This window comes from Amblyraja radiata, chromosome 2 (assembly GCF_010909765.2).
Source record: "Amblyraja radiata isolate CabotCenter1 chromosome 2, sAmbRad1.1.pri, whole genome shotgun sequence".
Taxonomy (NCBI): Eukaryota; Metazoa; Chordata; class Chondrichthyes; order Rajiformes; family Rajidae; genus Amblyraja; species Amblyraja radiata.
Window position 1 is genome coordinate 124,208,342 of NC_045957.1, and position 17,402 is coordinate 124,225,743.

The 17,402-nt window shown below is 44.2% G+C and overlaps 1 protein-coding gene across 2 annotated transcripts in view; it reads right to left on the minus strand.

Moving 5' to 3' along the window:
• The window catches only part of hivep1 (HIVEP zinc finger 1), a 185,927-nt gene that overhangs the window by 162,226 nt on the left and 6,299 nt on the right, over window positions 1-17,402 (minus strand). Inside the window, exon 1 of one of the 2 annotated variants that reach the window (XM_033015009.1) lies at window positions 10,584-11,089. The exons of the other annotated variant lie outside the window; for it this stretch is intronic. Within the exon in view, the coding sequence (XP_032870900.1) occupies window positions 10,584-10,614 (31 nt within the window). The 5' untranslated portion in view covers window positions 10,615-11,089. Of the gene's footprint in view, window positions 1-10,583; window positions 11,090-17,402 lie in introns of those variants that run through there. 2 annotated transcript variants of the gene reach the window in all.

Genomic DNA, 17,402 nt, shown 5'->3' on the forward strand with positions numbered 1-17,402 from the left:
AACCACATTGATGTGACAGCCAAGAAAGGCACTCTCCAATGTCTCTATTTCCTTAGCACGCTGAGGAAATATGGCATGTCTCCAACGACTCTACAAAGCTCTGCAGATACACAGTTGAAAGCATACTGTCGGGTTGCAATCACCCTTTTGCCCAAGACCGCGAGAAATTTCACAGTTATAGGTATTGCCCAGTCCATCACACAGAGCAGACTGCCACCGTCTACACTTCCCGCTGCCTTGGGTAGGAACAGACATAATAATCAAAGACCTTTTCCTCTCTCCGCACTGTTGGTGCATAAGTACAGAAGCTTGAAAACGCGCACCACCAGACTCAGGAACAGCTGCTTCCCCTCTGTCATCAGGCTGCTGAACGGACCTTCTATAAACTAGGGTACTGTCCGGTTCTCCTCTACCACATTGCGGACATTGGACTTTGTCTCTGGAACTATTGCGTGATAATGCTGAGAACTATATTCTGCGCTCTGTACCTTTTCCTTTGCTCTACCCATTGTACTTGAGTTTGAGTCCTTGGACATGCTAATGCAGTAGTATTCATTTCTTAAAGATGATATTTCCATTAACATGCATTTCTGGTGGAATCTCTGGTCTAGTGAACATTAATAGCAATCAAAACTAATACCTGGGAGAATACCTTGGATATTAGCCGTAATTGCCAAGTCTCTGCCTACTGTTGAAAAAGTTTGGAGTTGAAACTTTTCTGGTTTTGAAATGGGAAGAATAAACATCAGATTCCGTTTGTTGTATCACAACTTTGCAATTACATTTGGCCCGAGCATATGTTAGACAAAATATTGTGCTGTCCTTGGCAATGATTTACAATAGAAATTTGATAATGATGCTGCTAACTTGTATTTGAAAATGCATTAGCAATTATCGATTGGCAGCTCATTGGTCTAATCATCAGTCCGTCAACAATTGGTGGGATTAATTGGAATTTTTAAAGTGGAGATTAATGGGTTCTTGAAGGGGATCAAAGATTTTGGGGAGAAGGCAGGAGAATATGGTTCAGAGGGAACAAATAGAGCAGCCATGATTGAATAGTAGAGTAGACTCGATGGGATGAATGACCTAATTCTATTCCTATGAAGAGAGGAGCATGAACAATTCTGGGCAATGTGGACCTTGGGGTGACAGCAAGGCAAATGGATTAGAATAACACCAGGATTTCAAGAGTTACGTGACAGGGAGAGACGGTTATATGGCCAGGAATATGAATTTCAGTCACAGGTCAGCCATAACAAACAAATTCAAGGGATGATGTGGCCCACCACTCTTCTACATATTTATTTTCACTGGATAAAAATTAAACTTTGTGCAATTTATGCTGCCAAACATTCGGGGCCGCCCCTCAGATGGGACCTTGGACAAATCTGTACCAGGCAACCAATTGAACCATTGTAATTGTTTACATTTACAAAGATTGGCAACTTGATAACTCATCATTTTATAATCACAGATTATTGTGCCCAAGACCGCGAGACAGAAATTATTACAATTTTATCTGTTTGATCAAATCTTCCAGCCTTCAAGTGAACAGAGTAGAAAATTTGTGATCAAAGATATGTGGAGAAACATTTGCGAGATACACAGGGTTCAGGTATAAATGCCAGACAAGGAACAGAATCATGCATCACAGAAACTGGCCCCTTTGGCTCTTCAGGGTCTTACCATTCATTGTGAAGGTTCTGCCCTTGTTTGACTTGCCGAAATGCAACACCTCACACATATCTGAATTAAACTACATGAGCCCATTTGTTCAACTGATCCTGTTAGTCTGAAGAAGGGTCTCGACCCGAAACGTCGCCTATTTCCTTCGCTCCATAGATGCTGCCTCACCCGCTGAGTTTCTCCAGCATTTTTGTCTACCTTCAATTTTCCAGCATCTGCAGTTCCTTCTTAAACATTTCGTCCACTCCACAGCGAAATCTCCTCAAGGTATGCCTACTTTGAAGAAGTTCTCCTGCTCTCTCCGAAGACAGTTTAACAACCTCCTCGCTCACTGCACCCCCCCCCCCCATCTGCGGTTACCCCTTCCCTCCAACTCTACGCTTCTTCCCACCCCCCCCCCCACCCCATCAATCTGAAGAAAGGCCTCGACCCGAAACGTCGCCCATTTCCTTCGCCTCACCCGCTGAGTTTCTCCAGCATTTTTGTCTACCCGTTATATTTCTTGTTTACCAACTTCACTGTCTACAATACCATTTATTTTGATGTCATCTGCAAACTTACTAATCCGGCCTTGTACATTCTCAACCAAATTGTTGATATACATGACAAATGGCAAAGGGCTCAGCATTGATCCCCGATCTACACAACTAATCATAGGCCTCTGGTTCTGAGAAACAGCCGTCCACTACTACTCTCTAGTTCCTACGACAAAGCCAAAAAGCCAAGAGCAGCTTTGTATTTTTTCAATGTCAGAATCATTACGTTACAGTACACTTATGAACAAATATAAATACATTTAAGTATTGCTTAATGCATTTATATTGATAGATCCTCATCAATAACATCTTCTACCCTAAAATGGAGATAAAAAGAGCACTTAGTCATCGCTCAGAAAAGCAAAACTAAGCAATATCCCCAGATCTCCTGCAAACAGTCATCTGTTCTGCATGGAAATCAGATAGATAGCATACATTGATTTTACATTGAAATGATACCTAATGCAGAGAATCGTCATACACAGATGGAGAAGTCTTTGAACTGTTACATTCCGAGAATGAAGACGTCAGACTTCTAGATGACCTTAAATTCCATTATGAAATTCACCAGCAGAAGTGGTTGTTGAGGCAAATGGGACAGGTGCATCTTCAGAGAAGTGAGACAGTCAGATGGAGGAATAGAGACACAACAGACTGCAAATAATGAAAGCTAAGTAAAAACAGTGATGTGGGAACTCAGCAGATCATGCACTATCTGTGAAGGCAAATGGTGCATAGACAAACTATGTTCAGAGCGCTGAACATCCGCAGGATTCTATAGAGCAAAAACAGTAAATGAGAAAAATCAACCCAGAATTGTCTTGTACACTCTGGAGTTTAGAAGGATGAGAGGGATTCTTATTGAAACATATAAGATTATTAAGGGTTTGGACAGGCTGGAGGCAGGAAACATGTTCCCGATGTTGGGGGTCCAGAACCAGGGGCCACAGTTTAATAATAAGAGGTAAGCCAATTAGAACAGAGAAGAGGAAATTCACAACAGAGGGTTGTGAATCTGTGGAATTCTCTGCCTCAGAAGGCAGGGGAGGCCAATTCTCTGGATGCTTTCAAGAGGGAGTTAGATAGAGCTCTTAAAGGTAGCTGTCAGGATATATGGGGAGAAGGCAGGAACTGATTGTGGATGCTCAGCCATGATCACAGTGAATGGCAGTGCTGGCTCGAAGGGCCGAATGGCCTACTCCGGCACCTATTGTCTATTGTCTATAAAACTTCAGACTTTAGAGACACAGTGCAGAAACAGGCCCTTTGGCCCACCGAGTCCTTACTGACCAGCAATCACCCCATGCACTAACACTATCCTCCACACCAGGGGCAATTTTACAATTTACCAAAGTCAATTAACCTACAAAACTGGACATCTTTGGATTGTGGGAGGAAACCGGAGCACCCGGGGAAAACAGAGAACGTACAAACTCCAAGCAAAACAGCATCCTTGGTCAGAATAGAATCAAGGTAAGGCAGCAACCCTATCGCTGCGCCACCGTGCCACTTCGTGCCACTGAACGGAAACCTCTGGAGACTTTGCGCCTCACCCAAGGCTTCCGTGCGGTTCCCGGAGGTTCCCGGAGGTTTTTGTCTCCCTACCTGCTTCCACTACCTGCAACCTCCGGGAATCGCACGGAAACCTTGGGTGGGGCGCAAAGTCTCCAGAGGTTTCCATTCAGGTGTCCTAAGTGGGACAGGGGCATTAGAGTGCAGGATGCTAAGGGGTGACTTTGTAGAGATATATAAAAATCTTGAGGTGAATAGAGAGTGAATGCAGAGTATTTTACCCAGGATAGGATAATCGAGAACCAGAGGACGTAGGTTTAAGGTGAGAGGGGAAAGATTTAATAGGAGCCTGAGGGGCAACATTTTCCACACAAAGGGTGATAGATATATGGAATGAGCTTCCACCTTATCTACCTGCGACTCGACCTTCAAGGAACCATGCACCTGTATTCCTAGATCCCTCTGCTCTACAACACTACCCAGAGGCCTACCATTTACTGAGTGGTTCCTGCTCTTGTTCGACGTCCCAAAATGCAACACCTCACACTTCTCCGTATTAAATTCCATCAACCATTCCTCCGCCCACCTGGCCAATCGATCCAGATCCTGCTGCAATCGTTCACAACCATCTTCACTATCTGCAAAACCACTAACTTTTGTATCATCAATAAACTTGCTAATCTTGCCCTGTATGTTCTCATCCAAATCATTGATGTAGATGACAAACAGTAACGGGCCCAGCACCAAACCCTGAGGCACACCACTAGTCACAGGCCTCCAGTCTGAGAAGCAACCTTCCACCATCACCCTCTGCTTCCTTCCATGGAGCCAATTTGCTATCCATTCAGCTATCTCTCCTTGGATCCCATGCGATCTAGCCTTCCAGAGCAGCCCACCATGCAGAACCTTGTCGAATGCCTGAATGTAAAAGAACACTTGGACAGGTACATGGATAGGAAAGGTTTAGAGAGATATGGGCAAGTGAGACTACCTTAGATGGGGCATCTTGGTTCGTAGGGGGTGAGTTAGGCCAAAGGATCTGTTTTTGTGCTGTACGACTCTGTAAGTGACTGAAAATAATCTCAAAGTGGTAAACGTCCATCTATTTATGGAATGCTTGAAAATAGTATCCTCACCTTAATGAAATGTACGCTGAAAGTGCAATTCACCACCTTTATCATCCAATGTTTAGTTTCTCACTGTGAGAGCGCCCATACTCAGATTCACTGTTCACACATAATCCTAAAATCCAACAGTTTTAGAGTTTAGTAATCCAGGCCTTGAAGACAAAGCAAATCAGTTCTCCTTCAAATTACAATCTTTGCTTAGTGGTGTTCCCAGTCCTAGAGACGTGTATTATAGCCAGGAGTTTCTACATGAATGATCCCAGGAATTATTGGATTACCATATGCTGAGCGTTTGAAGCACTAGGCCTGTACCCACAGGAGTTTAGAAGGATGGGGGGGGGGGGATCTTATTGAAACTTACCGAATAGGTGAAGGCCTGGATACAGTGAACGTGGAGAGGATGTTTCCACTAGCCGGAGAGTCTACGACCAAAGGCCATAGCCTCCGAATAAAAGGAGGTACATTTAGAAAGAAGATGTGGAGGAATTTCTTTAGTCAGAGAGTGGTGAATCTGTGGAATTCATTGCCAAAGATGGCTGTGGAGGCCAAGTCAATAGATACTTTTAAGGTAGGGATTGACATTCTTGATTAGCAAGTGTGTCAGGGGTTATGGGGAGAAGGCAGGAGAATGAGGTTGAGAGGGAAAGATAGATCAGCCATGGTTGAATGGTGGAGTAGACATGATGGACCAAATGACCTAATTCTGCTTTAGAACAGGATATTAATTTCTGAATAGCATTCGGCATATGCACTTGTTTCTGAATTAGATCGATATCATGCATTTAGCTTGTCAGCACCCAACAAGGTATTGTAGCTAACCAGAACCATCCATGAGCCATGCAATGAGGCAATCAATTGCAGCAGGACCCAGCATGTCATATCTAATACAAGCAGAGAAGCCAAAACAAGCCCTGGCCGAAACCAGCACAGAAAATCTGACAGCAAACCTATACCCAGTGTTGTCATATGTCTGAAGAAGGGTTTCGGCCCGAAGCGTTGCCCATTCCTTCGCTCCATAGATGCTGCCACGCCCGCTGAGTTTCTACCGCATTTTTGTCTACCTTGTCATACGTCAAATTTTTTCCCCTTGCTGCTAAATGTTCCTGACATTCAGATACATTTAAAATATTTTGCAAATGCAATAAATAATTTTAAATTGTTAACAATTCGTGCAATGAAAATCACAGAAGTACTCAAACTAAAATGTCATTAGATTGATGTTACATTATCCTCACCTCACAGCCAGAAGAATGAGCATGCAGATCCCATGGCGAGCTTACCCTGGGGCAAGATCTTTCAGCATATGCTCCCAGCTTAAATGCTTGAGAAGTCCTCAGATTGTTTCCTTGTCTTTGTCAAGATAGAACATGAAACAAGTACAGTCATACAGCATAGGAACTGACAGTTCGGCCCAACTTGTCCATGCTAACCAAGACGCCCCATCTAAACTAGTTTGGCCCATGTCCCTCGAAAATTATTCCTATTCATGTAGCTGTTCAAATGTCTTTTAAATATTGTTATAGCATCTGACTCAACTTATTCCACTGCCAGCTCTTTCTATATTCTACTCGCCACCCTCTGTTAAGAATTGCCCCTCAAGTTCCTCTTAAATCTTCCTCTTCTCACTTTAAACCTATGCCTTCTAGTTCTTGCTTCCTCTACCCTGGGAAAAGACAGAGTGTATTCACACTATCTATTCATTACGAGAGATTGCGAATATATATCTAATACAGACACAACAGCATCAATGTAGAAACAAACTGCAGATGCTGATTAATACACAAAAGGACATAAAGTGTTGGAGCAACTCAGTAGCCAGGCAGCATCCCTGGAGAACATGGGACGTTTTGGATTGAGATCCTTGTTCAGATTTTAAGAGTGGGGGCGGAGCAGAGGAGCAGTATCCCAACCAAAGGCTGAGATAATAAACCCTGAACACAGTCCTCCTCCACCAATATAAACTTGGTAACTATGTAAATAACATAAAAAGTTTAATGGTTTAGTCAAAAAAAAAATAGAAGAGCTTCACAGAATTTGTTGCTTGGAGATGCTGATGAATTTTGTAAATCTCCTGCAGATGGTTGAACATAAGGAACTAAATAGATATTGCCGAACACATGATAAAATTTAAGACTAAAAAAAAGCAACAACGGCTTGGAGAGTTTGCTCACGAGCTGATTGAGCTTGGAGAGGTGCAAGCTTCCTGAGCTGTGAGAGCAATAGTTGAGGTTGGCTACATGACCACAGTGGCCCACATCAGATGGTATCGATTGGCATCTGATATGGATGCATCAATCTCTGCCGCTCTGCTCTTTAACCCTTCCCCTCCTGCTGATTGTGGAACACCAACTGCCTTCAGCTAGAGTTTCTGCTGAATGCTCCACAGTTTCCCTGGTGCTTCCACCAATTACATTGCGTGCGTTTTGGGACCAAGTTGGGCTTTTGACTTCTTAGCAGTAGCTACCCGCAACCAGCGAACACGATAAAAGTAAGCAGTTTTGAGCAAATGATAACTTCTGTAAAATAGAATAAACATGCAATTGGGAAGTCAGTCAGTGCTGAGCTAGAATTAGCTTATTCATTGAGGTATGGGAAAATGTGTGACGTGTACTTGCACAGGAGCACAAGAGTTAACAGGAATTAGATAATCAACAACTTGCACCTGCCCCGCTGCTCACCATAGAAACATAGAAAATAGGTGCAGGAGGAGGCCATTCGGCCCTTTGAGCCAGCACCGCCATTCATTGTGATCATGGCTGATCGTCCCCTATCAATAATCCGTGCCTGCCCTCTCCCTATATCCCTTGACTCCACTAGCCCCTAGAGCTCTATCTAACTCTCTCTTAAATCCATCCAGTGACTTGGCCTCCACTGCCCTCTGTGGCAGGGAATTCCATAAATTCACAACTCTCTGGGTGAAAATTTCTAAGACTGTGGCCCCTGGTTCTGGACTCGCCCAACATCGGGAACATTTTTCCTGCATCTAGCTGTCCAGTCCTTTTATAATTTTATATGTTTCTATAAGATAACCTTTCATCCTTCTAAACTCCAGTGAATACAAGCCTAGTCTTTTCAATCTTTCCTCATATGACAGTCCCGCCATCCCAGGGATCAATCTCGTGAACCTACGCTGCACTGCCTCAATCACAAGGATGTCCTTCCTCAAATTAGGAGACCAAAACTGTACACAATACTCCAGATATGGTCTCACCAGAGCCCTATACAACTGCAGAAGAACCTATACTGAAATCCTCTTGTTAAGAAGGCCAACTTTCCATTAGCTTTCTTCACTGCCTGCTGTACCTGTAAGTCAACTTTCAGTGCTGATGTGACATTTTACCTCAGCACCAGATCCCAGCACTATCCTATTCCAAAGTAGCCAATAGAAAAAGAACCAATTCGCGAACTAGCAAATATCACAACTCATTTCAAATTCAAGTCCTGAACTGCAACAAGATATTTCAAAAGGTACAACGGATAGGAAAGGTTTAGAGGAACATTGGCCAATGTGGGCAAATGGGACTAGCTTGGATGGAGCATCTTGGTCGGCATGGATAAATTGGACCAAAGGGCCTGTTTCTGCGCTGCATGACTCTAATGATTGTAGGACACAAGAAGACAACAGAAGAATCCAAGCACAAAATGGGAGCTGGCCATCTTACCCCACCAGTCCATAGATCAACTATTATCGTATAAAATAGACACAAAGTGCTGGAGTAATTCAGCGGGTCGGGCAACATCTCGGGAGAATATGGATAGGCAACATTTTGGGTCCAGACCTTCCTTCAGACTGATTGTGGTGGGTGGGGGGGGGGAAGCTGGAAGACAGGACAAAGCCTAGCAAGTGATCGAAGGATTCAGGTGAGTATGGGGGGGGGGGGGGGGGGGGGGGGGGGCAGAGAGAGAGTTGACTGGCAGATGGCTGGATAAAGGCCAGAGATGAAAACACAAAACGTGTGTGAGATAAGGAGGTAAGGATAGAAGGGGTTTGTTGATTGTAAATCCAGGGGAAGGAATATGACAGGAAGAGGATGGGGGAAGAGGAAAATGAAGAAATATGGCATTTCCAGGGAAGAGAGGCTATGGAGGAAAGCATGGGGAGACGTAGGGGGTTCTTTGTAGGTAGTTACCTGAAATTGGAGTATTCAACATTCATACTGTTAAGCCACTCAAGCGGAATATGAGGTGCTGTTCCTCTAGATTATGGGTTTATGGGTTTTGTTTCACATAGTGTCATACAATGTGGCAACAGGCCCTTCGGCCCAACTTGCCCACACCGGCCAACATGTCCTAGCTACACTAGTCCCACCTATCTGCGTTTGGTCCATATCCCTCCAAACGTGTCCTATCCATGTACCAGTCTAACTATTTCTTAAATGTTGAGATAATCCCAGCCTCAACTACCTCCTCTGGCAGCTTGTTCCATACACCCACCACCCTTTGTGTAAAACAGTTACCCCTCAGATCCCTATTAAATATTTTCCCCGTCACCTTAAACCCATGTCCTTTGGTCCTTGATTCACCTACTCTGAGCAACAGACTCTGCGCATTACCCGATCTATTCCTCCCATGACCTTAGGGACGGCCACGGTGGCGCAGCGGTAGAGTTGCTACCTTACAGCGTTTGCAACGCCGGAGACCCAGGTTCTATCCCGGGTACGGGTGCTGTCTGTACTGAGTTTGTACGTTCTCCCTGTGACCGCGTGGGTTTTCTCAGAGATCTTAGTATTCCTCCCACACGCCAAAGATGTACAGGTATGTAGGTTAATTGGCTTGGTGTATGTGCATATTGTCCCTAGTGTGTCTATGATGGTGGTTAATGGGCAAGGATCGCTAGTAGGTGCAGACTCGGTGGGCCAAAAGGCCTGTTTCCGCGTTGTATCTCTAAACAAAACTTCAAAAAGATCCTCCTGCGCTCCAAGCAATAGAGTCCCAGCCTCCTCAACCTCTGCCTATAGCTCAGACTCTAGTCCCGACATTCTAGGAACGGGACATAAGAAGCTTAAAAAAAAACTGGAGAGAGAGATGTGGTCAAAGAACAGAGAGGGATTGCAAAGGCAGTGTTGGGAAAGAGAGAGAGATTGGAAAAAAAAACCTACTTAGACAGCAGGCAGAGTGAAGGCATCACAGGGTGATAACATAAAAAAACAACTACAATAAGTTAAATGTCTTCTGTGCACCATGAACTTCCTGTGGCACACTTTCCCTGCAGCATTTTGTTGATAACACCCATAAAAGGCAAGACGTTTAATAGTAAAAGTTATGCATCCGTTTTTTTTTAAATTGGGGTAAATTCAAAATAAACGTTTTGCTTTACCAATCAAGCAGATACAAGCAGTGGTATCAACCAACACAGAAATAAGAGACATGGGCATATTTATAAAGAGGCAGAATATCCAATAATCACATGCAGAATATTCATATTTTCTAAGCAGGTAATGCAGAACCACTTGTACTTTGGTAAGTCTACTATAAATGTCGAGTCTTTTGTAAAATTGAACATAACAGGAAAAACATTAAAATTTAAATCTGCAGAATTCAACAGGGATTTCTTTGGAAAGCTATCCCACCATTTTAATGTTACATTTCTTCTCAACATGACAAGAACTATGAACTTGTAAAAAAAAAAAAAGCACAAGTAGCTAAAGCCTTTATAAATGCAGTTCCTCTAACCTGAACGGCATGGTAAATAACAGAGTAAAGGTTTTTATGAACTTACCATAGTACGCAGGGTTTAAATGCGACCACATTTTAAGACAGTGTATCCTCACATTAGTGATTTAATGGTGTTTCTGCCAGCAATCATCAGTGAGCACGTAAGAACTCAACAGACTTGCACTCTTCCTACTACACCCAGAGTTTCACAGCAGGAACAGCTGTCACTGGGGATACACATCTCACATTGGCTGCGACAAGCAACATTGCACAATATCTGGAAAGTACCTACACGTAATCCAGTGACCAGTTTTGAAACCAGGGAAACCACTTCCCGCTTATGCGTGAGGATTTAACCAACCATGTTGCGCAGAGAGGTGCAGCCCGAGAAAACAAGCCCAGCCCACATAAGCACTTCTGCCAAAACACTGACGACTCAGACAAGAACATATCTGCCTGCATGCAAGCGACTTTTCTGTGCAATAGATTGGAAGTAAATTTAAATCCCTGTGTATGTGTTTCACAATACTACCCTCGAGAAGTTTCTAGGCTTAAACTAATGTATTCCGCATAAAACAGTCATGGAAATGCATTTTTTTTAAACTGTTACATGGAACGTTGAACAGCACAGCACAGGAACAAGCCCTTCGGCCACAATGTTCATGCTGAACATGTTGGCAAGTGATTCATATCCCTCCATACCCTGCCTATCTAACATTCCCTTAAATGTAACTATCGTGACTGCCTCTACCACCATATCCGACAGCATGTTCTAAACGCCTATGTAAAACTGAAATTCCTTGAACATTTCCTTTGTAAGGCACGATCTCATACTAATTAACAAACCGTGCAGAGAATTAAAATTGTCCAGAGGTAGACACAAAATGCTGGAGTAACTCAGCGGAACAGGCAGCATCTCTGGAGAGAAGGAATGGGCGACGTTTTGGGTTGAAACCCTTCTTTAGACTTCAGATGGGACTCGACCCGAAACGTCGCCCATTCCTTCTCTTCAGTGATGCTGCCTGTCCCACTGAGTTACTCCCACATTTTGTGTCTACCTTCCATTTAAACATGCGCCTGCAGTTCTTTCCTACACATAAAAAGTGCCCGCCTCATTCCAGTATAGAGAAACAGTGGAACAACTCCAGGACTGTTTGGAGTCTGTAGACTGGGCAATGTTCAGGGACTCGGCAACGGATCTGAATGAATACGCCACAGTCGTTACAGACTTCATGAAGAAATGTGTGGAGGAATGCATCCCAACAAAAACCTTCCAAGTGTTTCCCAATCAGAAGCCTTGAATGAACAATGAGATACGAACTCTTCTGAAGACCAGACACCGGGCATTCATGTCTGATGATACAGTGGTCTACAAGAAGTCCAGATACGACCTTGGTAAGGTCATCAAAAAGGCCAAGAGGGACTTCTGCTCCAAACTGGAGGATGAGACAGATGTTCGGCAGCTGTGGCGGGGCCTGAATGCAATCACCTCCTACAAGGCGAGATCAGGATGTAGCTTGAATGTCGGCAAAACATCACTCCCTGACGAGCTCAATGCGTTTTACGCACGCTTTGATCGGGAGAACACTGATGTGCCTTCTCGAACCCCCATTCGCTGTGATGGTATTTCAGTCACAGTCACAGAGGCCGACGTCAGAAAATCCTTCAGAGTGGTGAACCCTCGAAAAGCGCCTGGACCGGATGGTATACCCGGCCATGTTCTAAAAACCTGTGCGGACCAATTGGCTGGAGCTTTTACGGACATTTTCAACCTCTCACTTCTGAGGTCTGAGGTTCCCACCTGCTTTAAAAGGGCATCAATTATACCAGTGCCCAACGTGCCTCAATGAATATCGACCAGTGGCACTAACGCCTGTGGTGATGAAGTGCTTTGAGAGGTTGATCATGGCGCAAATCAACTCCTACCTCGACAAAAACCTGGACCCACTGCAGTTCGCTTACCGCCACAACAGATCAACGGTGGAAGCGATCTCGCTGGCTCTCCACTCTGCTCTGGACCACTTGGACAACAAAAACTCATATGTCAGGCTGTTATTCATTGATTACAGCTCGGCATTTAATACAATCATCCCCTCCAAACTGGTTACCAAACTCGCAGAACTGGGTCTCTGCGCATCCCTCTGCAATTGGATCCTCGGCTTTCTCATTCACAGACCACAGTCAGTTCGTATTGGTGGAAATGTGTCATCCTCGATAACAATCAGCACGAGAGCACCTCAAGGCTGTGTGCTCAGCCCCCTGCTGTACTCACTCTATACTCTGTTGTGGGACATATCACTGATGGGGACGAGTCAGAGTACAGAAGTGAGATCGACCGACTGACCAAATGGTGTCAGCACAATAAGCTGGCCCTCAACACCAGCAAAACCAAGGAACTGATTATGAACTTTGGAAGGGGTAGGATGGGGACCCACAGTCCCGTTTATATCAACGGGTCGATGGTGGAAAGGGTCAAGAGCTTCAAATTCCTGGGCGTGCACATCTCTGAAGATCTTTCCAGGTCCGAGAACATTGATGCAATCATAAAGAAAGCACATCAGCGCCTCTACTTCCTGAGAAGAATACGGAGAGGCGGTATGTCTAGGAGGACTCTCTCTAACTTCTACAGGTGCACAGTAGAGAGCATGCTGACCGGTTGCATCGTGGCTTGGTTCGGCAACTTGAGCGCCCTGGAGCGGAAAAGACTACAAAATGTAGTAAACACTGCCCAGTCCATCATCGGCTCTGACCTCCCTTCCATCAAGGGGATCTATCACAGTCGCTGCCTCAAAAAGGCTGGTAGCATCATCAAGGACCCACACCATCCAGGCCATACACTCATCTCCCCGCTACCTTCAGGTAGAAGGTACAGGAGCCTGAAGACTGCAACGACCAGGTTCAGGAATAGCTTCTACCCCACAGCCATCAGGCTAGTAAACTCGGCTCGGACAAAACTCTGAACATTAATAGCCCATAATTTGATTATTTGCACTTTATCAGTTTATTTATTCATGTGTGTATATATTTATACAATGGTATATGGACACACTGATCTGTTCTATACTATGTTCTGGTGTGCTAAAGCAAAGCAAGAATTTCATTGTCCTGTCAGGGACACATGACAATAAACTCTCTTGAACTCATGAACTCTTGATAGAAAGCAAGAGACATAAAAGATTGCAGGTCTGGAATCTGGAGCAACAAACAATCTGCTGGAGGAATTCAGCGGGTTGAACAGTGGGTTTGGCGGCACAGTGGTGCAGCGGTAGAGTTGCTGCCTTACAGTGCCTGAGACCCGCGTTTGATCCTGACTATAGGTACTGTCTGTACATTCCCCCCCCATGCAGGGATTGTTGGTCAGCACGGACTCGTTGGGACAACGGGCCTGTTTCTGCGCTGTATCTCTAAACTAAACAAAAACTAAAATGTGTAAGGGGAAAGAAATTGTCAACATTTCAGGTCATAACCCCATATCTAAATTGATGCAATGTTTTGACCCAAAATGTCAAAACTTCATTTCCCGCCCACAGATACTGCTAAACCTACTAACCTCCTACAGCAGATTGTTTGTTGACTGGGAAGCAACTTGCTTTGGTCTCTGCTATACTAGGATTCCATAAGAATAATATGGATAATATTCACAATATCTACCCCAGAAAGGAAAGAACTACTGTGCATTATATAGTAAAAGACCCGTTAGAAATGCAATGTTGAGACCGCGTGGTCAAGTCAAGCTCAGCCATTACGACACCCAAGGTATATAACATTCCAAGCACTCTAGTTTCACACGAGTATCTCTTCAACAGCTGGTAGAACCGCTGCCTCACAGCGCCAGGAACCCAGGTTCAATGCTGACCTCGGGTGCTGTCTGTATGGAGTTTACACTTTCTCTCTGTGACTGCGTGGGTTTCCTCCCGGTGCTCCGCTTTCCTCCCGCATCCCAAGGAAGTGCGGGTTTGTAGGTTATTTGGCCTCTGTAAATGGCCCCCAAAACTAATTTGAATGGGTGATCAATGGGCAGCGTGGACTCAATGGGCCAAAGGGCCTGTTTCCATACCTTATCTTTCAATTCAATTTCATCTGTTCAATCGTAGCCCAAGCATGACATCCAGAGGCTACAGCTAATCGTCCGATCAGCTGAGGTTATTGGCTGCGACCTTCCCTCCATTGACGAACTGTACACTGCAAGGGCCAGGAAGCGAGCGGGTAAGATCATCTCTGACCCCTCTCACCCTGAACACAAACTCTTTGAATCATTTCCATCTGGTAGGCAACTCCAGACTGTCAAAGCTGCCACAGACAAACATAAAAGCAGCTTTTTTCCACGAATAGGAGCTCTACTCAATAAACAAAAATCTGTAGCCTCCTTTTGCTCTGGTATTTTATTTCATTCACATGTATAATCAATAATGTTTTATTATTTATGTTTAATGTTTTATGTGTCATTCCTAACTGTCACTGTATGTCATGTTGTCACTTGCGGGTAGAGCACCAAGGCAAATTCCTAGTATGTGAATACTTGACCAATAAACCTATTCATTCATTCATTCGAAGAAATAGCGAGATCAACACTTCATCAAGGTAGGAATCACGATTTCACCATCACAAATGTTCTCTGTGGCTCATAACTAGAATCCACTTCCAGTATGCGTGATCTTTCCTGTAACTCTATATCATTGCACTGTGGATAATGACCTTGTAGTTTCACGACAGCTTATTCTCTGACTCATCATGAGCATTGCTATAAAAAGTCTACTGCTAGAGAAATTTAAATGATGCCATTTTACTGAATTAATTTATATTTTATCTATGATATGAGGAGTTATCAAGATTTATTTTCTTTGGGAAACTAAATCGGATTATCGATTTTACTCTGGTAACATCGTGCACAAGAGATGCATATCTCACAAAATGCTGGAGTAACTCAGCGGAACAGGCAGCATCTCTGGAGAGAAGTAATGGGTGACGTTTTGGGTCGCGACCCTTCTTCAGTCTGACCCGAAATGTCACCCATTCCTTCTCTCCAGAGATGCTGCCTGTCCCGCTGAGTTACTCCAGCATTTTGTGTCTAACTTCGATTTAAACCAGAATCTGCAGTTCTTTCCTAGGCGGATACATATCTTAAATTGACAAAAGTTAATAGGTAGACTATGGCTATGCATTACGTGCAGGTAGATTAAAGCGATCGTTTTTGCATCATGTTTGGCAGAAGGGCATGTTCTTGAACGGTGCTGTTCTATGTTCTCTGAAGGAAGGCATACCATATACCTTCTTTACCACTCCATCTGTTTTTCATAGGTTTAAGGCGAGGGTGGAAAGATTTAATTGGAACCTGAGGGGTAACTTCTTCACACAGAGGGTGTCGGGTGTATGGAACGAGCTGCCGGAGGAGGTAGTTGAGGTAGGGACCATCGCAACATTTAAGAAACATTTAGACAGGTGCATGGATAGGAGGCACACGGGCCAAACACAGGCAGATGGGACTAGTGTAGATGGTACATGTTGGTCAGTGTGGGCAAGTCGGACCGAAGGGCCTGTTTCCAAGCTGTATGAAGCTATGACGATGACTTTATCTACTTGTGTTACCACTTTCAGGAATTGACAGGTAAATAGGCATATCTGACTACCACGAACCAGTCACATATTGTCCCAACTTGGAAATACGTAATTGTATGTTTAGTGTCACTGGATAAAACATCTTGAAATTCCCTAAGCGGGAACCTGAGAGCACAGCGCTGACTGCAGTTGTAGAAATCAACTTTTCATATCCACCACAGGAGATGAGCAAAAGAAAGTGGGCTTGATAGTGACAGTCATATCCCAGAAACAAATGCAAAAAGGATAAGTCCTGCTGATTAACAAACTTAAAAGATTTGATTGCTTTGTTGATTACTGCCATGGTAGATGGCAGATTTTATTGGTAGATTTAGATCACTGCCCAGTTGGTTAACTCCCCAGACTCTGCGGCTCTTTATTCTTGATCATATATTTAACATACCACGTTTGACGGATCCTATCTCTGACTGGCCTTAAGATGACGCCTCAAACTGGCTAACCATCGCTTCTTACCCTAGTACAACAATCAAAATGCCAAAGATAGACACAAAAAGCTGGAGTAACTCAGCAGGACAGGCAGCAACTCTGGAGAGAAGGAATGGGTGACGTTTTGGGTCAAGACCCTTCTTCAGAGTCTGCGGTCAATCACTCAGAATGTCTTATCTGGAGAAAAGGTTTCTGAACTAAAACGTCACCCATTCTTGCTCTCCAGATATGCTGCCTGCCTCGCTGAGTTACCCCAGCATTTTGTGTCTATATTCGGCATAAACCAGCATCTGCTGTTCCTTCCTACACTCAGAATGTCATTTCTACCAATATCATACCCACTTTTAAGTACAACCAACTAGCTCCCAGATCCCTATTATTACTGAAGGAGTCTGAAGAGTCTCGACCCAGAAACGTCACCCATTGCTTCTCTCCAGAGATGCTGCCTGTCCCTCTGAGTTACTCCAGCATTTTGTGTCTTCCTCCCTATTATTACTGACCAGCCGCTCCAATTTCAAGCCTTATCTTCCCTAACCGTACATGGCTGGCACAAGCGAAGGAAAAGCCTTGTGTGCACAAAGTGGCAAAACGCGGCGGTGCTGGTTCGAAGGGCCGAATGGCCTACTCCTGCACGTGTTTTCTATGTTTTCGAAGTTTCTATATTGCAAATAATACTCTGGGTTCACATGGAATAGGATGTTACTGACTGGGTTGTCACACAAAACAGCCACAGGTCTCATTCGCCACAATGCCTTCATGTGCCTTTTCAAACACTGGAAAATTGGTGTTGGCTCAACCGTAAACTTTATCGATGTTCAATTAAATTCATTACGCTCCTTGA